The sequence below is a fragment of the Oncorhynchus mykiss genome, chromosome 10, assembly GCF_057628025.1.
Source record: "Oncorhynchus mykiss isolate SJ-2025 chromosome 10, ASM5762802v1, whole genome shotgun sequence".
Lineage (NCBI taxonomy): Eukaryota > Metazoa > Chordata > Actinopteri > Salmoniformes > Salmonidae > Oncorhynchus > Oncorhynchus mykiss.
Window position 1 is genome coordinate 86349947 of NC_143031.1, and position 22465 is coordinate 86372411.

General features: G+C 46.3%; 1 protein-coding gene across 6 annotated transcripts in view; it reads left to right on the top strand.

Annotated features, from left to right (window-relative positions):
- The window catches only part of LOC110511479 (kelch-like protein 5), a 65108-nt gene that overhangs the window by 32568 nt on the left and 10075 nt on the right, over nt 1-22465 (top strand). For 3 of the 6 annotated variants that reach the window (XM_090188691.1, XM_090188689.1, XM_090188687.1), the window contains exons 7-11: nt 7664-7780; nt 10056-10105; nt 12174-12375; nt 14135-14210; nt 14421-14507. In XM_090188691.1, coding sequence (XP_090044817.1) covers nt 7664-7780; nt 10056-10105; nt 12174-12375; nt 14135-14210; nt 14421-14507 — 532 coding nt within the window. The remainder of the gene's footprint in view (nt 1-7663; nt 7781-10055; nt 10106-12173; nt 12376-14134; nt 14211-14420; nt 14508-22465) is intronic. The other 3 variants (XM_090188692.1, XM_090188690.1, XM_090188688.1) reach the window with 1 other exon arrangement.

Consider the following 22465-nt stretch of genomic DNA (forward strand, 5'->3'; position numbering starts at 1 on the left):
AACACCTCCAGGGGGCAGTACGTCTCAACACCTCCAGGGGGCAGTACGTCTCAACACCTCCAGGGGGCAGTACGTCTCAACACCTCCAGGGGGCAGTACGTCTCAACACCTCCAGGGGGCAGTACGTCTCAACACCTCCAGGGGGCAGTACGTCTCAACACCTCCAGGGGGCAGTACGTCTCAACACCTCCAGGGGGCAGTACGTCTCAACACCTCCAGGGGGCAGTACGTCTCAACACCTCCAGGGGGCAGTACGTCTCAACACCTCCAGGGGGCAGTACGTCTCAACACCTCCAGGGGGCAGTACGTCTCAACACCTCCAGGGGGCAGTACGTCTCAACACCTCCAGGGGGCAGTACGTCTCAACACCTCCAGGGGGCAGTACGTCTCAACACCTCCAGGGGGCAGTACGTCTCAACACCTCCAGGGGGCAGTACACCTCAACACCTCCAGGGGGCAGTACACCTCAACACCTCCAGGGGGCAGTACACCTCAACACCTCCAGGGGGCAGTACACCTCAACACCTCCAGGGGGCAGTACACCTCAACACCTCCAGGGAGCAGTACACCTCAACACCTCCAGGGGGCAGTACGCCTCAACACCTCCAGGGGGCAGTACGTCTCAACACCTCCAGGGGGCAGTACGTCTCAACACCTCCAGGGGGCAGTACGTCTCAACACCTCCAGGGGGCAGTACGTCTCAACACCTCCAGGGGGCAGTACGTCTCAACACCTCCAGGGGGCAGTACGTCTCAACACCTCCAGGGGGCAGTACGTCTCAACACCTCCAGGGGGCAGTACGTCTCAACACCTCCAGGGGGCAGTACGTCTCAACACCTCCAGGGGGCAGTACGTCTCAACACCTCCAGGGGGCAGTACGTCTCAACACCTCCAGGGGGCAGTACGTCTCAACACCTCCAGGGGGCAGTACGTCTCAACACCTCCAGGGGGCAGTACACCTCAACACCTCCAGGGGGCAGTACACCTCAACACCTCCAGGGGGCAGTACACCTCAACACCTCCAGGGGGCAGTACACCTCAACACCTCCAGGGGGCAGTACACCTCAACACCTCCAGGGGGCAGTACACCCCAACACCTCCAGGGGGCAGTACACCTCAACACCTCCAGGGGGCAGTACACCTCAACACCTCCAGGGAGCAGTACACCTCAACACCTCCAGGGGGCAGTACATCTCAACACCTCCAGGGGGCAGTACACCTCAACACCTCCAGGGGGCAGTACACCTCAACACCTCCAGGGGGCAGTACACCTCAACACCTCCAGGGGGCAGTACACCTCAACACCTCCAGGGGGCAGTACACCTCAACACCTCCAGGGAGCAGTACACCTCAACACCTCCAGGGGGCAGTACACCTCAACACCTCCAGGGGGCAGTACGTCTCAACACCTCCAGGGGGCAGTACGTCTCAACACCTCCAGGGGGCAGTACGTCTCAACACCTCCAGGGGGCAGTACGTCTCAACACCTCCAGGGGGCAGTACGTCTCAACACCTCCAGGGGGCAGTACGTCTCAACACCTCCAGGGGGCAGTACGTCTCATCACCTCCAGGGGGCAGTACGTCTCAACACCTCCAGGGGGCAGTACGTCTCAACACCTCCAGGGGGCAGTACGTCTCAACACCTCCAGGGGGCAGTACGTCTCAACACCTCCAGGGGGCAGTACGTCTCAACACCTCCAGGGGGCAGTACGTCTCAACACCTCCAGGGGGCAGTACACCTCAACACCTCCAGGGGGCAGTACGTCTCAACACCTCCAGGGGGCAGTACACCTCAACACCTCCAGGGGGCAGTACATCTCAACACCTCCAGGGGGCAGTACACCTCAACACCTCCAGGGGGCAGTACACCTCAACACCTCCAGGGGGCAGTACGTCTCAACACCTCCAGGGGTTATGCATCCTTTTAGTTTGTTGTGCGTACTTCCGGCGCCGACAGAGATGGCCGCCTCGCTTCGCGTTCCTAGGAAACTATGCAGTTTTTTGTTTTTTTACGTGTTATTTCTTACATTAGTACCCCAGGTCATCTTAGGTTTCATTACATACAGTCGAGAAGAACTACTGAATATAAGATCAGCATCAACTCACCATCAGTACGACCAAGAATATGTTTTTCGCGACGCGGATCCTGTGTTCTGCCTTACAAACAGGACAACGGAGTGGATCCTATGCAGCGACCCAAAAAAACGACTCCGAAAGAGAGGGAAACGAGGCGGTCTTCTGGTCAGACTCCGGAGACGGGCACAGCGCGCACCACTCCCTAGCATTCTTCTTGCCAATGTCCAGTCTCTTGACAACAAGGTTGATGAAATCCGAGCAAGGGTAGCATTCCAGAGGGACATCAGAGACTGTAACGTTCTTTGCTTCACGGAAACGTGGCTTACTGGAGAGACGCAATCCGAAGCGGTGCAGCCAACAGGTTTCTCCACGCATCGCGCAGACAGGAAAAAACATCTTTCTGGTAAAAAGAGGGGCGGGGGCGTATGCCTTATGACTAACGTGACATGGTGCGATGAAAGAAACATACAGGAACTCAAATCCTTCTGTTCACCTGATTTAGAATTCCTCACAATCAAATGTAGACCGCATTATCTACCAAGAGAATTCTCTTCGATTATAATCACAGCCGTATATATCCCCCCCCAAGCAGACACATCGATGGCTCTGAACGAACTTTATTTAACTCTCTGCAAACTGGAAACAATTTATCCGGAGGCTGCATTCATTGTAGCTGGGGATTTTAACAAGGCTAATCTGAAAACAAGACTCCCCAAATTTTATCAGCATATCGATTGCGCAACCAGGGGAGGAAAGACCTTGGACCATTGTTACTCTAACTTCCGCGACGCATATAAGGCCCTGCCCCGCCCCCCTTTCGGAAAAGCTGACCACGACTCCATTTTGTTGATCCCTGCCTACAGACAGAAACTAAAACAAGAGGCTCCCACGCTGAGGTCTGTCCAACGCTGGTCCGACCAAGCTGACTCCACACTCCAAGACTGCTTCCATCACGTGGACTGGGAGATGTTTCGTATTGCGTCAGATAACAACATTGACGAATACGCTGATTCGGTGTGCGAGTTCATTAGAACGTGCGTTGAAGATGTCGTTCCCATAGCAACGATTAAAACATTCCCTAACCAGAAACCGTGGATTGATGGCAGCATTCGTGTGAAACTGAAAGCGCGAACCACTGCTTTTAATCAGGGCAAGGTGTCTGGTAACATGACCGAATACAAACAGTGCAGCTATTCCCTCCGCAAGGCTATCAAACAAGCTAAGCGCCAGTACAGAGACAAAGTAGAATCTCAATTCAACGGCTCAGACACAAGAGGCATGTGGCAGGGTCTACAGTCAATCACGGACTACAGGAAGAAACCCAGCCCAGTCACGGACCAGGATGTCTTGCTCCCAGGCAGACTAAATAACTTTTTTGCCCGCTTTGAGGACAATACAGTGCCACTGACACGGCCTGCAACGAAAACATGCTGTCTCTCCTTCACTGCAGCCGAGGTGAGTAAGACATTTAAACGTGTTAACCCTCGCAAGGCTGCAGGCCCAGATGGCATCCCCAGCCGCGCCCTCAGAGCATGCGCAGACCAGCTGGCCGGTGTGTTTACGGACATATTCAATCAATCCCTATACCAGTCTGCTGTTCCCACATGCTTCAAGAGGGCCACCATTGTTCCTGTTCCCAAGAAAGCTAAGGTAACTGAGCTAAATGACTACCGCCCCGTAGCACTCACATCCGTCATCATGAAGTGCTTTGAGAGACTAGTCAAGGACCATATCACCTCCACCCTACCTGACACCCTAGACCCACTCCAATTTGCTTACCGCCCAAATAGGTCCACAGACGATGCAATCTCAACCACACTGCACACTGCCCTAACCCATCTGGACAAGAGGAATACCTATGTGAGAATGCTGTTCATCGACTACAGCTCGGCATTCAACACCATAGTACCCTCCAAGCTCGTCATCAAGCTCGAGACCCTGGGTCTCGACCCCGCCCTGTGCAACTGGGTACTGGACTTCCTGACGGGCCGCCCCCAGGTGGTGAGGGTAGGCAACAACATCTCCTCCCCGCTGATCCTCAACACTGGGGCCCCACAAGGTTGCGTTCTGAGCCCTCTCCTGTACTCCCTGTTCACCCACGACTGCGTGGCCACGCACGCCTCCAACTCAATCATCAAGTTTGCGGACGACACAACAGTGGTAGGCTTGATTACCAACAACGATGAGACGGCCTACAGGGAGGAGGTGAGGGCCCTCGGAGTGTGGTGTCAGGAAAACAACCTCACACTCAACGTCAACAAAACTAAGGAGATGATTGTGGACTTCAGGAAACAGCAGAGGGAACACCCCCCTATCCACATCGATGGAACAGTAGTGGAGAGGGTAGCAAGTTTTAAGTTCCTCGGCATACACATCACAGACAAACTGAATTGGTCCACTCACACAGACAGCATCGTGAAGAAGGCGCAGCAGCGCCTCTTCAACCTCAGGAGGCTGAAGAAATTCGGCTTGTCACCAAAAGCACTCACAAACTTCTACAGATGCACAATCGAGAGCATCCTGGCGGGCTGTATCACCGCCTGGTATGGCAACTGCACCGCCCTCAACCGTAAGGCTCTCCAGAGGGTAGTGAGGTCTGCACAACGCATCACCGGGGGCAAACTACCTGCCCTCCAGGACACCTACACCACCCGATGTCACAGGAAGGCCATAAAGATCATCAAGGACATCAACCACCCGAGCCACTGCCTGTTCACCCCGCTATCATCCAGAAGGCGAGGTCAGTACAGGTGCCTAAAAGCTGGGACCGAGAGACTGAAAAACAGCTTCTATCTCAAGGCCATCAGACTGTTAAACAGCCACCACTAACACTGAGTGGCTGCTGCCAACACACTGACACTGACTCAACTCCAGCCACTTTAATAATGGGAATTGATGGGAAATGATGTAAATATATCACTAGCCACTTTAAACAATGCTACCTTATATAAATGTTACTTACCCTACATTATTCATCTCATACGCATACGTATATACTGTACTCTATATCATCGACGGTATCCTTATGTAATACATGTATCACTAGCCACTTTATACTATACTATGCCACTTTGTTTACATACTCATCTCATTGTACATACTGTACCCGATACCATCTACTGTATCTTGCCTATGCTGCTCTGTACCATCACTCATTCATATATCCTTATGTACATATTCTTTATCCCCTTACACTGTGTACAAGACAGTAGTTTTGGAATTGTTAGTTAGATTACTTGTTATTACTGCATTGTCGGAACTAGAAGCACAAGCATTTCGCTACACTCGCATTAACATCTGCTAACCATGTGTATGTGACAAATAAAATTTGATTTGATTTGATTTGATTTGATTTGATTTGTGGTGTACGTTGATATTTATTGGTTGACTGGCCGGCTGTCTGATTGGCTAGCTGACTGACTGATTGACTGACTTGATTGATTGACTAGCTGGCTGTCTGGGTGACTGGCTGGCTGATTGACTGAGTAGTTGACTGGCTGGCTGACTGATTGAGTGACTGGTTGACTGGCTGGCTGACTGACTGATATGTTGGAACGACGTCAAACACCTGGAAATCATGTGTGTGGAAAGCCTTCCACAGGGATGCTGGTCCATGTTGACTCTACAAGGTGTTGAAAGCCTTCCACAGGGATGCTGGTCCATGTTGACTCTACAAGGTGTTGAAAGCCTTCCACAGGGATGCTGATCCATGTTGACTCTACAAGGTGTTGAAAGCCTTCCACAGGGATGCTGGTCCATGTTGACTCTACAAGGTGTAGAAAGCATTCCACAGGGATGCTGGCCCATGTTGACACTACAAGGTGTAGAAAGCGTTCCACAGGGATGCTGGTCCATGTTGACTCTACAAGGTGTAGAAAGCATTCCACAGGGATGCTGGCCCATGTTGACACTACAAGGTGTAGAAAGCATTCCACAGGGATGCTGGTCCATGTTGACACTACAAGGTGTAGAAAGCGTTCCACAGGGATGCTGGTCCATGTTGACTCTACAAGGTGTTGAAAGCCTTCCACAGGGATGCTGGTCCATGTTGACACTACAAGGTGTTGAAAGCGTTCCACAGGGATGCTGGTCCATGTTGACTCTACAAGATGTTGAAAGCGTTCCACAGGGATGCTGGTCCATGTTGACTCTACAAGGTGTCTAAAGCATTCCACGGGGATGCTGGTCCATGTTGACTCTACACGGTATCTAAAGCATTCCACGGGGATGCTGGTCCATGTTGACTCTACACGGTATCTAAAGCATTCCACGGGGATGCTGGTCCATGTTGACTCTACACGGTATCTAAAGCATTCCACGGGGATGCTGGTCCATGTTGACTCTACACGGTATCTAAAGCCTTCCACAGGGATGCTGGTCCATGTTGACACTACAAGGTGTTGAAAGCGTTCCACAGGGATGCTGGTCCATGTTGACTCTACAAGGTGTTGAAAGCGTTCCACAGGGATGCTGGTCCATGTTGACTCTACAAGGTGTCTAAAGCATTCCACGGGGATGCTGGTCCATGTTGACTCTACACGGTATCTAAAGCATTCCACGGGGATGCTGGTCCATGTTGACTCTACACGGTATCTAAAGCATTCCACGGGGATGCTGGTCCATGTTGACTCTACAAGGTGTTGAAAGCGTTCCACAGGGATGCTGACCCATGTTGACTCCAACGCTTCCCACAAGTTGTGTCAAGTTGGCTGGATGTCCTTTGGGGTGGTGGACCATTCTTGATACACAGGGGAAACTGTTGAGCGTGAAAAACCCAGCAGCGTTGCAGTTCTTGACACACTCAAACCGGTGCTCCTGGCACCTCCTACCTCCTACTGGTGCTCCTGGCACCTCCTACCGGTGCTCCTGGCACCTCCTACCTCCTACCGGTGCTCCTGGCACCTCCTACCTCCTACCGGTGCTCCTGGCACCTTCTACCTCAAACCGGTGCTCCTGGCACCTCCTACCTCAAACCGGTGCTCCTGGCACCTCCTACCTCCTACCGGTGCTCCTGGCACCTTCTACCTCAAACCGGTGCTCCTGGCACCTCCTACCTCAAACCGGTGCTCCTGGCACCTCCTACCTCAAACCGGTGCTCCTGGCACCTCCTACCGGTGCTCCTCGCACCTCCTACCTCAAACCGGTGCCAAACCGGTGCTCCTGGCACCTCCTACCAAACCCCCGTTCAAAGGCACTTCAATCTGTTGATGTCATACAAATAAAGGTGTTCATGTATTGATGAATGTATTGATGAATGTATTGATGAATGTATTGATGAATGTAATTAATGTATTGATGAATGTAATGAATGTATTGACGAATGTAATGAATGTATTGACGAATGTAATGAATGTATTGACGAATGTAATGAATGGATAGATTAATGTATAGATTGACGTATAGATGAATGTATAGATTGGCGTATAGATGAGTGTATTGATTGATGTATAGAAGAATGTATACATGAGTGTATTGATTGACGTAATATATTAATGTGTAGATGGATGTATTGATTGACGTATAGATGAATGTATAGATGAGTGTATTGATCTGTGGAGTGATGAATGTATTGATTTGTATTGTTCAGGTATGAAGTACCATCTCCTGCCTCATCGGCGCCCCCTGCTGCAGAGCCCCAGAACCAGACCTCGTAAAGCTACTGTAGGAGCCATGTTCGCTGTTGGGGGTATGGACGCTACCAAAGGTTAGCCTCTGATGTTCACTGTAATGGGTATGGACGCTACCAAAGGTTAGCCTCTGATGTTCACTGTAATGGGTATGGACGCTACCAAAGGTTAGCCTCTGATGTTCACTGTAATGGGTATGGACGCTACCAAAGGTTAGCCTCTGATGTTCACTGTAATGGGTATGGACGCTACCAAAGGTTAGCCTCTGATGTTCACTGTTGGGGGTACGGACGCTACCAAAGGTTAGCCTCTGATGTTCACTGTAATGGGTATGGACGCTACCAAAGGTTAGCCTCTGATGTTCACTGTTGGGGGTATGGACGCTACCAAAGGTTAGCCTCTGATGTTCACTGTAATGGGTATGGACGCTACCAAAGGTTAGCCTCTGATGTTCACTGTAATGGGTATGGACGCTACCAAAGGTTAGCCTCTGATGTTCACTGTAATGGGTATGGACGCTACCAAAGGTTAGCCTCTGATGTTCACTGTTGGGGGTACGGACGCTACCAAAGGTTAGCCTCTGATGTTCACTGTAATGGGTATGGACACTATCAAAGGTTAGCCTCTGATGTTCACTGTAATGGGTATGGACACTATCAAAGGTTAGCCTCTGATGTTCACTGTTGGGGGTATGGACGCTACCAAAGGTTAGCCTCTGATGTTCACTGTTGGGGGTACGGACGCTACCAAAGGTTAGCCTCTGATGTTCACTGTAATGGGTATTGACGCTATCAAAGTTTAGCCTCTGATGTTCACTGTTGGGGGTACGGACGCTACCAAAGGTTAGCCTCTGATGTTCACTGTTGGGGGTATGGACGCTACCAAAGGTTAGCCTCTGATGTTCACTGTAATGGGTATGGACGCTACCAAAGGTTAGCCTCTGATGTTCACTGTAATGGGTATGGACGCTACCAAAGGTTAGCCTCTGATGTTCACTGTTGGGGGTATGGACGCTACCAAAGGTTAGCCTCTGATGTTCACTGTTGGGGGTACGGACGCTACCAAAGGTTAGCCTCTGATGTTCACTGTAATGGGTATTGACGCTATCAAAGTTTAGCCTCTGATGTTCACTGTAATGGGTATGGACACTATCAAAGGTTAGCCTCTGATGTTCACTGTTGGGGGTACGGACGCTACCAAAGGTTAGCCTCTGATGTTCACTGTTGGGGGTATGGACGCTACCAAAGGTTAGCCTCTGATGTTCGCTGTAATGGGTACGGACGCTACCAAAGGTTAGCCTCTGATGTTCACTGTAATGGGTATGGACGCTACCAAAGGTTAGCCTCTGATGTTCACTGTAATGGGTATGGACGCTACCAAAGGTTAGCCTCTGATGTTCACTGTAATGGGTACGGACGCTACCAAATGTTAGCCTCTGATGTTCACTGTAATGGGTACGGACGCTACCAAAGGTTATCCTCTGATGTTCACTGTTGGGGGTACGGACGCTACCAAAGGTTAGCCTCTGATGTTCGCTGTTGGGGGTACGGACGCTACCAAAGGTTAGCCTCTGATGTTCGCTGTAATGGGTATGGACGCTACCAAAGGTTAGCCTCTGATGTTCACTGTAATGGGTATGGACGCTACCAAAGGTTATCTTCTGATGTTCACTGTAATGGGTATGGACGCTACCAAAGGTTAGCCTCTGATGTTCGCTGTTGGGGGTACGGACGCTACCAAAGGTTAGCCTCTGATGTTCGCTGTAATGGGTATGGACGCTACCAAAGGTTAGCCTCTGATGTTCACTGTTGGGGGTACGGACGCTACCAAAGGTTAGCTTCTGATGTTCACTGTAATGGGTATGGACGCTACCAAAGGTTAGCCTCTGATGTTCGCTGTTGTGGGTACGGACGCTACCAAAGGTTAGCCTCTGATGTTCGCTGTAATGGGTATGGACGCTACCAAGGGTTAGCCTCTGATGTTCACTGTAATGGGTATGGACGCTACCAAAGGTTAGCCTCTGATGTTAACTGTAATGGGTATGGACGCTACCAAAGGTTAGCCTCTGATGTTCACTGTAATGGGTATGGACACTATCAAAGGTTAGCCTCTGATGTTCACTGTAATGGGTATGGACGCTACCAAAGGTTAGCCTCTGATGTTCACTGTAATGGGTACGGACGCTACCAAAGGTTAGCCTCTGATGTTAACTGTAATGGGTACGGACGCTACCAAAGGTTAGCCTCTGATGTTCTCTGTGTGTGTGTGTGTGTGTGTGTGTGTGTGTGTGTGTGTGTGTGTGTGTGTGTGTGTGTGTGTGTGTGTGTGTGTGTGTGTGTGTGTGTGTATCAGGAGCCACCAGTATAGAGCAGTACTGCCTGCGTCGGGATGCGTGGAGCCAGGTAAACAAATCAACCTTATATTATATTATTATTATTAAACCTTATATTATATATTATTATATATTTAAACCTTATATTATATATTATTATATATTTATACGATATATTATTATATATTTAAACCTTATATTATATATTATTATATATTTAAACCTTATATTATATATTATTATATATTTAAACCTTATATTATATATTATTATATATTTATACGATATATTATTATATATTTAAACCTTATATTATATATTATTATATATTTATACGATATATTATTATATATTTATATGATATATTATTATATGTTTATACGATATATTATTATATATTTATACGATATATTATTATATATTTATATAATATATTTATATGATATATTATTATATATTTAAACCTTATATTTGTATTATATATTGTTATATATTTATATTATATATTATTATACATTATTCTATATTTATATGATATATTTATATGATATATTATTATATATTTATACGATATATTTATACGATATATTATTATATATTTATATGATACATTATTATATATTTATATGATATATTATTATATATTTATACGATATATTTATATGATATATTATTATATATTTATATGATACATTATTATATATTTATATGATATATTATTATATATTTATATGATACATTATTATATATTTATATTATATATTATTATATATTTATATTATATATTATTATATATTTATATTATATATTATTATATATTTATATTATATATTATTATGTTTATACGATATATTATTATATATTTATACGATATGTTATTATATATTTATATAATATATTTATATGATATATTATTATATATTTAAACCTTATATTTATATGATATATTATTATATATTTATATAATATATTTATATGATATATTATTAGATATTTATATGATATATTATTAGATATTTATATGATATATTATTAGATATTTATATGATATATTATATATTTATATGATATATTATTATATATTTATATGATATATTATTATATATTTATATGATATATTATATATTTATATGATATATTATTATATATTTAAACCTTATATTTATATGATATATTATTATATATTTATATAATATATTTATATGATATATTATATATTTATATGATATATTATTATATATTTAAACCTTATATTTATATGATATATTATTATATATTTATATAATATATTTATATGATATATTATTAGATATTTATATGATATATTATTAGATATTTATATGATATATTATATATTTATATGATATATTATTATATATTTATATAATATATTTATATGATATATTATTAGATATTTATATGATATATTATTAGATATTTATATGATATATTATATATTTATATGATATATTATTATATATTTATATGATATATTATTAGATATTTATATGATATATTATTAGATATTTATATGATATATTATTAGATATTTATATGATATATTATATATTTATATGATATATTATTATATATTTATATGATATATTATTAGATATTTATATGATATATTATATATTTATATGATATATTATTAGATATTTATATGATATATTATTAGATATTTATATGATATATTATATATTTATATGATATATTATTATATATTTATATGATATATTATATATTTATATGATATATTATTATATATTTATATGATATATTATTAGATATTTATATGATATATTATATATTTATATGATATATTATTAGATATTTATATGATATATTATTAGATATTTATATGATATATTATTAGATATTTATATGATATATTATATATTTATATGATATATTATTATATATTTATATGATATATTATTAGATATTTATATGATATATTATATATTTATATGATATATTATTAGATATTTATATGATATATTATTATATATTTATATGATATATTATTATATATTTAAACCTTATATTATATTAAACACATTTCTCCCCCAACAAATGAAAGTCCAGTTTTTTTAACCAAAACTAGAAGGTGAGATTAAAGACCCAAAGCTTTCCAGGTGGCGGTGTTGAGCGGGCGCAGACTCCAGTTCGGGGTGTGTGTGTTGGATCGACGTCTCTACGTGGTCGGGGGTCGGGACGGACTGAAGACCCTCAACACCGTGGAGTGTTACGACACGGACGGTGGCAGCTGGAGCGTCATGACGCCCATGTCCACACACAGACACGGGCTGGGTGAGGACAGAGAATACGGGTTGTCTGGTACATACTGTAATATCTATAGGTGTTAATACATACTGTAATATCTATAGGTGTTAATATATACTGTAATATCTATAGGTGTTAATATATACTGTAATATCTATAGGTGTTAATATATACTGTAATATCTATAGGTGTTAATATATACTGTAATATCTATAGGTGATACTGTAATATCTATAGGTGTTAATATATACTGTGATATCTATAGGTGTTAATATATACTGTAATATCTATAGGTGTTAATACATACTGTAATATCTATAGGTGTTAATATATACTGTAATATCTATAGGTGTTAATATATACTGTAATATCTATAGGTGTTAATATATACTGTGCTATCTATAGGTGTTAATATATACTGTGATATCTATAGGTGTTAATACATACTGTAATATCTATAGGTGTTAATACATACTGTAATATCTATAGGTGATACTGTAATATCTATAGGTGATACTGTAATATCTATAGGTGTTAATATATACTGTGATATCTATAGGTGTTAATATATACTGTAATATCTATAGGTGTTAATATATACTGTGATATCTATAGGTGTTAATATATACTGTAATATCTATAGGTGTTAATATATACTGTGATATCTATAGGTGTTAATATATACTGTGATATCTATAGGTGTTAATACATACTGTAATATCTATAGGTGTTAATATATACTGTAATATCTATAAGTGTTGATATATACTGTAATATCTATAAGTGTTGATATATACTGTAATATCTATAGGTGTTAATATATATACTGTAATATCTATAGGTGTTAATATATACTGTAATATCTATAGGTGTTAATATATACTGTAATATCTATAGGTGTTAATATATACTGTGATATCTATAGGTGTTAATATATACTGTGATATCTATAGGTGTTAATATATACTGTGATATCTATAGGTGTTAATATATACTGTAATATCTATATACTGTAATATCTATAGGTGTTAATATATACTGTAATATCTATAGGTGTTAATACATACTGTAATATCTATATACTGTAATATCTATATACTGTAATATCTATATACTGTAATATCGATATACTGTAATATCGATATACTGTAATATCTATATACTGTAATATCTATAGGTGTTAAAATATACTGTAATATCTATAGGTGTTAATATATACTGTAATATCTATAGGTGTTAATATATACTGTAATATCTATATACTGTAATATCTATATACTGTAATATCTATATACTGTAATATCTATATACTGTAATATCTATATACTGTAATATCTATATTCTGTAATATCTATAGGTGTTAAAATATACTGTAATATCTATATACTGTAATATCTATAGGTGTTAATATATACTGTAATATCTATAGGTGTTAATATATACTGTAATATCTATAGGTGTTAATATATACTGTAATATCTATATACTGTAATATCTATAGGTGTTAATATATACTGTAATATCTATATACTGTAATATCTATAGGTGTTAATATATACTGTAATATCTATAGGTGTTAATATATACTGTAATATCTATAGGTGTTAATATATACTGTAATATCTATAGGTGTTAATATATACTGTAATATCTATAGGTGTTAATATATACTGTGATATCTATAGGTGTTAATAAATACTGTAATAGCTATAGGTGTTAATATATACTGTAATATCTATAGGTGTTAATACATACTGTAATATCTATATACTGTAATATCTATAGGTGTTAATATATACTGTAATATCTATAGGTGTGACAGTACTTGAGGGTCCAATGTATGCAGTAGGAGGGCATGATGGGTGGAGCTACCTCAGCACTGTAGAGAGGTGAGTCAGACCCTGTTCATGTGACTTTACAGGTCAGGTCATCTCTCTCTGTGTCTCTCTCTGTGTCTCTCTCTGTGTCTCTCTCCCTCTCTCTCTGTCTCCCTCTCTCTCTGTCTCTCTCTCTCTCTGTCTCTCTCTCTCTCTGTCTCTCTCTCTCTCTGTCTCTCTCTCTGTGTTTCTCTCGCTATACACTGTGTGTGTGTGTTCCAGGTGGGATCCTCAGGCTCGTCAGTGGAGCTTCATCGCCAGCATGGCAACACCTCGATCTACTGTAGGAGTAGCTGTACTCAGCGGAAAGTAGGTACACACACACACACACACACACACCGTACTGGGGAGAGGGAGGGAAGGTAGGTTTCATACAGTATATATGAGGGCCTTAGAGCAGGTCATTCTATATGTCTACTGTTAGTATTCACTGGTGATGCTGCAGGAACAGGCTTTCTGTTAGTTTTCACTGGTGATGCTGCAGGAACAGGCTTTCTGTTAGTATTCACTGGTGTTGCTGCAGGAACAGGCTTTCTGTTAGTATTCACTGGTGATGCTGCAGGAACAGGCTTTCTGTTAGGATTCACTGGTGATGCTGCAGGAACAGGCTTTCTGTTAGTTTTCACTGGTGATGCTGCAGGAACAGGCTTTCTGTTAGTATTAACTGGTGATGCTGCAGGAACAGGCTTTCTGTTAGTATTCACTGGTGATGCTGCAGGAACAGGCTTTCTGTTAGGATTCACTGGTGATGCTGCAGGAACAGGCTTTCTGATAGTTTTCACTGGTGATGCTGCAGGAACAGGCTTTCTGTTAGTATTAACTGGTGATGCTGCGGGAACAGGCTTTCTGTTAGTATTCACTGGTGATGCTGCAGGAACAGGCTTTCTGTTAGTATTAACTGGTGATGCTGCAGGAACAGGCTTTCTGTTAGTATTCACTGGTGATGCTGCGGGAACAGGCTTTCTGTTAGTATTCACTGGTGATGCTGTAGGAACAGGCTTTCTGTTAGTATTCACTGGTGATGCTGCAGGAACAGGCTTTCTGTTAGTATTCACTGGTGATGCTGCGGGAACAGGCTTTCTGTTAGTATTCACTGGTGATGCTGTAGGAACAGGCTTTCTGTTAGTATTCACTGGTGATGCTGCAGGAACAGGCTTTCTGTTAGTTTTCACTGGTGATGCTGCAGGAACAGGCTTTCTGTTAGTATTAACTGGTGATGCTGCAGGAACAGGCTTTCTGTTAGTATTCACTGGTGATGCTGCGGGAACAGGCTTTCTGTTAGTATTCACTGGTGATGCTGTAGGAACAGGCTTTCTGTTAGTATTCACTGGTGATGCTGATATGAGAGAGATGGAGAGACTCGTCTGATGGAGCCTCAGGACTCGTCTGATGGAGCTCCAGGACTCGTCTGATCACACATCCGTCTGTCGCTAAAGGGTCTCCCAATCCATGTGTCTGTGACAGACCGAGGGAGGGGTTATTCCCCCCCCAGACCGAGAGGGGCTATCCCCCCCCCAGACCGAGAGGGGTTATTCCCCCCCCCCCCCAGACCGAGAGGGGTTATTTCCCCCCCCCCCCCCCAGACCGAGAGGGGTTATTCCCCCCCCCCTCAGACCGAGAGGGGTTATTTCCCCCCCCCCCCCCCCCAGACCGAGAGGGGTTATTCCCCCCCCCCCCAGACCGAGAGGGGTTATTCCCCCCCAGACCGAGAGGGTTTATTCCCCAGACCTGATCTGTCATTCTCTCTCGCTCTCTCTCTGTCTCTCTCTGTCTCTCTCGCTCTGTCTCTCTCTCTCTCTCTCTCCCTCCCCCCCACCCCCTCTGTCTCTCTCTCTCTGTCGCTCTCTCTGTCATTCTCTCTGTCTCTCTCTCTCTCTGTCTCTCTCTCTGTCTCTCTCTCGCTCTCTCCCCCCCCCTCTCTGTCTCTCTCTCTCTCCCTCCCTCTCTCTCTCCCCCCCCCCCTCTCTCTCCCCCCCCTTTCCCTCTCTGTCTCTGTCTCTCCTCTCCAGGTTGTATGCAGTAGGGGGTCGTGATGGAAGCTCCTGTCTCTCTCCTCTCCAGGTTGTATGCAGTAGGGGGTCGTGATGGAAGCTCCTGTCTCTCTCCTCTCCAGGTTGTATGCAGTAGGGGGTCGTGATGGAAGCTCCTGTCTCTCTCCTCTCCAGGTTGTATGCAGTAGGGGGTCGTGATGGAAGCTCCTGTCTCTCTCCTCTCCAGGTTGTATGCAGTAGGGGGTCGTGATGGAAGCTCCTGTCTCTCTCCTCTCCAGGTTGTATGCAGTAGGGGGTCGTGATGGAAGCTCCTGTCTCTCTCCTCTCCAGGTTGTATGCAGTAGGGGGTCGTGATGGAAGCTCCTGTCTCTCTCCTCTCCAGGTTGTATGCAGTAGGGGGTCGTGATGGAAGCTCCTGTCTCTCTCCTCTCCAGGTTGTATGCAGTAGGGGGTCGTGATGGAAGCTCCTGTCTCTCTCCTCTCCAGGTTGTATGCAGTAGGGGGTCGTGATGGAAGCTCCTGTCTCTCTCCTCTCCAGGTTGTATGCAGTAGGGGGTCGTGATGGAAGCTCCTGTCTCTCTCCTCTCCAGGTTGTATGCAGTAGGGGGTCGTGATGGAAGCTCCTGTCTCTCTCCTCTCCAGGTTGTATGCAGTAGGGGGTCGTGATGGAAGCTCCTGTCTCTCTCCTCTCCAGGTTGTATGCAGTAGGGGGTCGTGATGGAAGCTCCTGTCTCTCTCCTCTCCAGGTTGTATGCAGTAGGGGGTCGTGATGGAAGCTCCTGTCTCTCTCCTCTCCAGGTTGTATGCAGTAGGGGGTCGTGATGGAAGCTCCTGTCTCTCTCCTCTCCAGGTTGTATGCAGTAGGGGGTCGTGATGGAAGCTCCTGTCTCTCTCCTCTCCAGGTTGTATGCAGTAGGGGGTCGTGATGGAAGCTCCTGTCTCTCTCCTCTCCAGGTTGTATGCAGTAGGGGGTCGTGATGGAAGCTCCTGTCTCTCTCCTCTCCAGGTTGTATGCAGTAGGGGGTCGTGATGGAAGCTCCTGTCTCTCTCCTCTCCAGGTTGTATGCAGTAGGGGGTCGTGATGGAAGCTCCTGTCTCTCTCCTCTCCAGGTTGTATGCAGTAGGGGGTCGTGATGGAAGCTCCTGTCTCTCTCCTCTCCAGGTTGTATGCAGTAGGGGGTCGTGATGGAAGCTCCTGTCTCTCTCCTCTCCAGGTTGTATGCAGTAGGGGGTCGTGATGGAAGCTCCTGTCTCTCTCCTCTCCAGGTTGTATGCAGTAGGGGGTCGTGATGGAAGCTCCTGTCTCTCTCCTCTCCAGGTTGTATGCAGTAGGGGGTCGTGATGGAAGCTCCTGTCTCTCTCCTCTCCAGGTTGTATGCAGTAGGGGGTCGTGATGGAAGCTCCTGTCTCTCTCCTCTCCAGGTTGTATGCAGTAGGGGGTCGTGATGGAAGCTCCTGTCTCTCTCCTCTCCAGGTTGTATGCAGTAGGGGGTCGTGATGGAAGCTCCTGTCTCTCTCCTCTCCAGGTTGTATGCAGTAGGGGGTCGTGATGGAAGCTCCTGTCTCTCTCCTCTCCAGGTTGTATGCAGTAGGGGGTCGTGATGGAAGCTCCTGTCTCTCTCCTCTCCAGGTTGTATGCAGTAGGGGGTCGTGATGGAAGCTCCTGTCTCTCTCCTCTCCAGGTTGTATGCAGTAGGGGGTCGTGATGGAAGCTCCTGTCTCTCTCCTCTCCAGGTTGTATGCAGTAGGGGGTCGTGATGGAAGCTCCTGTCTCTCTCCTCTCCAGGTTGTATGCAGTAGGGGGTCGTGATGGAAGCTCCTGTCTCTCTCCTCTCCAGGTTGTATGCAGTAGGGGGTCGTGATGGAAGCTCCTGTCTCTCTCCTCTCCAGGTTGTATGCAGTAGGGGGTCGTGATGGAAGCTCCTGTCTCTCTCCTCTCCAGGTTGTATGCAGTAGGGGGTCGTGATGGAAGCTCCTGTCTCTCTCCTCTCCAGGTTGTATGCAGTAGGGGGTCGTGATGGAAGCTCCTGTCTCTCTCCTCTCCAGGTTGTATGCAGTAGGGGGTCGTGATGGAAGCTCCTGTCTCTCTCCTCTCCAGGTTGTATGCAGTAGGGGGTCGTGATGGAAGCTCCTGTCTCTCTCCTCTCCAGGTTGTATGCAGTAGGGGGTCGTGATGGAAGCTCCTGTCTCTCTCCTCTCCAGGTTGTATGCAGTAGGGGGTCGTGATGGAAGCTCCTGTCTCTCTCCTCTCCAGGTTGTATGCAGTAGGGGGTCGTGATGGAAGCTCCTGTCTCTCTCCTCTCCAGGTTGTATGCAGTAGGGGGTCGTGATGGAAGCTCCTGTCTCTCTCCTCTCCAGGTTGTATGCAGTAGGGGGTCGTGATGGAAGCTCCTGTCTCTCTCCTCTCCAGGTTGTATGCAGTAGGGGGTCGTGATGGAAGCTCCTGTCTCTCTCCTCTCCAGGTTGTATGCAGTAGGGGGTCGTGATGGAAGCTCCTGTCTCTCTCCTCTCCAGGTTGTATGCAGTAGGGGGTCGTGATGGAAGCTCCTGTCTCTCTCCTCTCCAGGTTGTATGCAGTAGGGGGTCGTGATGGAAGCTCCTGTCTCTCTCCTCTCCAGGTTGTATGCAGTAGGGGGTCGTGATGGAAGCTCCTGTCTCTCTCCTCTCCAGGTTGTATGCAGTAGGGGGTCGTGATGGAAGCTCCTGTCTCTCTCCTCTCCAGGTTGTATGCAGTAGGGGGTCGTGATGGAAGCTCCTGTCTCTCTCCTCTCCAGGTTGTATGCAGTAGGGGGTCGTGATGGAAGCTCCTGTCTCTCTCCTCTCCAGGTTGTATGCAGTAGGGGGTCGTGATGGAAGCTCCTGTCTCTCTCCTCTCCAGGTTGTATGCAGTAGGGGGTCGTGATGGAAGCTCCTGTCTCTCTCCTCTCCAGGTTGTATGCAGTAGGGGGTCGTGATGGAAGCTCCTGTCTCTCTCCTCTCCAGGTTGTATGCAGTAGGGGGTCGTGATGGAAGCTCCTGTCTCTCTCCTCTCCAGGTTGTATGCAGTAGGGGGTCGTGATGGAAGCTCCTGTCTCTCTCCTCTCCAGGTTGTATGCAGTAGGGGGTCGTGATGGAAGCTCCTGTCTCTCTCCTCTCCAGGTTGTATGCAGTAGGGGGTCGTGATGGAAGCTCCTGTCTCTCTCCTCTCCAGGTTGTATGCAGTAGGGGGTCGTGATGGAAGCTCCTGTCTCTCTCCTCTCCAGGTTGTATGCAGTAGGGGGTCGTGATGGAAGCTCCTGTCTCTCTCCTCTCCAGGTTGTATGCAGTAGGGGGTCGTGATGGAAGCTCCTGTCTCTCTCCTCTCCAGGTTGTATGCAGTAGGGGGTCGTGATGGAAGCTCCTGTCTCTCTCCTCTCCAGGTTGTATGCAGTAGGGGGTCGTGATGGAAGCTCCTGTCTCTCTCCTCTCCAGGTTGTATGCAGTAGGGGGTCGTGATGGAAGCTCCTGTCTCTCTCCTCTCCAGGTTGTATGCAGTAGGGGGTCGTGATGGAAGCTCCTGTCTCTCTCCTCTCCAGGTTGTATGCAGTAGGGGGTCGTGATGGAAGCTCCTGTCTCTCTCCTCTCCAGGTTGTATGCAGTAGGGGGTCGTGATGGAAGCTCCTGTCTCTCTCCTCTCCAGGTTGTATGCAGTAGGGGGTCGTGATGGAAGCTCCTGTCTCTCTCCTCTCCAGGTTGTATGCAGTAGGGGGTCGTGATGGAAGCTCCTGTCTCTCTCCTCTCCAGGTTGTATGCAGTAGGGGGTCGTGATGGAAGCTCCTGTCTCTCTCCTCTCCAGGTTGTATGCAGTAGGGGGTCGTGATGGAAGCTCCTGTCTCTCTCCTCTCCAGGTTGTATGCAGTAGGGGGTCGTGATGGAAGCTCCTGTCTCTCTCCTCTCCAGGTTGTATGCAGTAGGGGGTCGTGATGGAAGCTCCTGTCTCTCTCCTCTCCAGGTTGTATGCAGTAGGGGGTCGTGATGGAAGCTCCTGTCTCTCTCCTCTCCAGGTTGTATGCAGTAGGGGGTCGTGATGGAAGCTCCTGTCTCTCTCCTCTCCAGGTTGTATGCAGTAGGGGGTCGTGATGGAAGCTCCTGTCTCTCTCCTCTCCAGGTTGTATGCAGTAGGGGGTCGTGATGGAAGCTCCTGTCTCTCTCCTCTCCAGGTTGTATGCAGTAGGGGGTCGTGATGGAAGCTCCTGTCTCTCTCCTCTCCAGGTTGTATGCAGTAGGGGGTCGTGATGGAAGCTCCTGTCTCTCTCCTCTCCAGGTTGTATGCAGTAGGGGGTCGTGATGGAAGCTCCTGTCTCTCTCCTCTCCAGGTTGTATGCAGTAGGGGGTCGTGATGGAAGCTCCTGTCTCTCTCCTCTCCAGGTTGTATGCAGTAGGGGGTCGTGATGGAAGCTCCTGTCTCTCTCCTCTCCAGGTTGTATGCAGTAGGGGGTCGTGATGGAAGCTCCTGTCTCTCTCCTCTCCAGGTTGTATGCAGTAGGGGGTCGTGATGGAAGCTCCTGTCTCTCTCCTCTCCAGGTTGTATGCAGTAGGGGGTCGTGATGGAAGCTCCTGTCTCTCTCCTCTCCAGGTTGTATGCAGTAGGGGGTCGTGATGGAAGCTCCTGTCTCTCTCCTCTCCAGGTTGTATGCAGTAGGGGGTCGTGATGGAAGCTCCTGTCTCTCTCCTCTCCAGGTTGTATGCAGTAGGGGGTCGTGATGGAAGCTCCTGTCTCTCTCCTCTCCAGGTTGTATGCAGTAGGGGGTCGTGATGGAAGCTCCTGTCTCTCTCCTCTCCAGGTTGTATGCAGTAGGGGGTCGTGATGGAAGCTCCTGTCTCTCTCCTCTCCAGGTTGTATGCAGTAGGGGGTCGTGATGGAAGCTCCTGTCTCTCTCCTCTCCAGGTTGTATGCAGTAGGGGGTCGTGATGGAAGCTCCTGTCTCTCTCCTCTCCAGGTTGTATGCAGTAGGGGGTCGTGATGGAAGCTCCTGTCTCTCTCCTCTCCAGGTTGTATGCAGTAGGGGGTCGTGATGGAAGCTCCTGTCTCTCTCCTCTCCAGGTTGTATGCAGTAGGGGGTCGTGATGGAAGCTCCTGTCTCTCTCCTCTCCAGGTTGTATGCAGTAGGGGGTCGTGATGGAAGCTCCTGTCTCTCTCCTCTCCAGGTTGTATGCAGTAGGGGGTCGTGATGGAAGCTCCTGTCTCTCTCCTCTCCAGGTTGTATGCAGTAGGGGGTCGTGATGGAAGCTCCTGTCTCTCTCCTCTCCAGGTTGTATGCAGTAGGGGGTCGTGATGGAAGCTCCTGTCTCTCTCCTCTCCAGGTTGTATGCAGTAGGGGGTCGTGATGGAAGCTCCTGTCTCTCTCCTCTCCAGGTTGTATGCAGTAGGGGGTCGTGATGGAAGCTCCTGTCTCTCTCCTCTCCAGGTTGTATGCAGTAGGGGGTCGTGATGGAAGCTCCTGTCTCTCTCCTCTCCAGGTTGTATGCAGTAGGGGGTCGTGATGGAAGCTCCTGTCTCTCTCCTCTCCAGGTTGTATGCAGTAGGGGGTCGTGATGGAAGCTCCTGTCTCTCTCCTCTCCAGGTTGTATGCAGTAGGGGGTCGTGATGGAAGCTCCTGTCTCTCTCCTCTCCAGGTTGTATGCAGTAGGGGGTCGTGATGGAAGCTCCTGTCTCTCTCCTCTCCAGGTTGTATGCAGTAGGGGGTCGTGATGGAAGCTCCTGTCTCTCTCCTCTCCAGGTTGTATGCAGTAGGGGGTCGTGATGGAAGCTCCTGTCTCTCTCCTCTCCAGGTTGTATGCAGTAGGGGGTCGTGATGGAAGCTCCTGTCTCTCTCCTCTCCAGGTTGTATGCAGTAGGGGGTCGTGATGGAAGCTCCTGTCTCTCTCCTCTCCAGGTTGTATGCAGTAGGGGGTCGTGATGGAAGCTCCTGTCTCTCTCCTCTCCAGGTTGTATGCAGTAGGGGGTCGTGATGGAAGCTCCTGTCTCTCTCCTCTCCAGGTTGTATGCAGTAGGGGGTCGTGATGGAAGCTCCTGTCTCTCTCCTCTCCAGGTTGTATGCAGTAGGGGGTCGTGATGGAAGCTCCTGTCTCTCTCCTCTCCAGGTTGTATGCAGTAGGGGGTCGTGATGGAAGCTCCTGTCTCTCTCCTCTCCAGGTTGTATGCAGTAGGGGGTCGTGATGGAAGCTCCTGTCTCTCTCCTCTCCAGGTTGTATGCAGTAGGGGGTCGTGATGGAAGCTCCTGTCTCTCTCCTCTCCAGGTTGTATGCAGTAGGGGG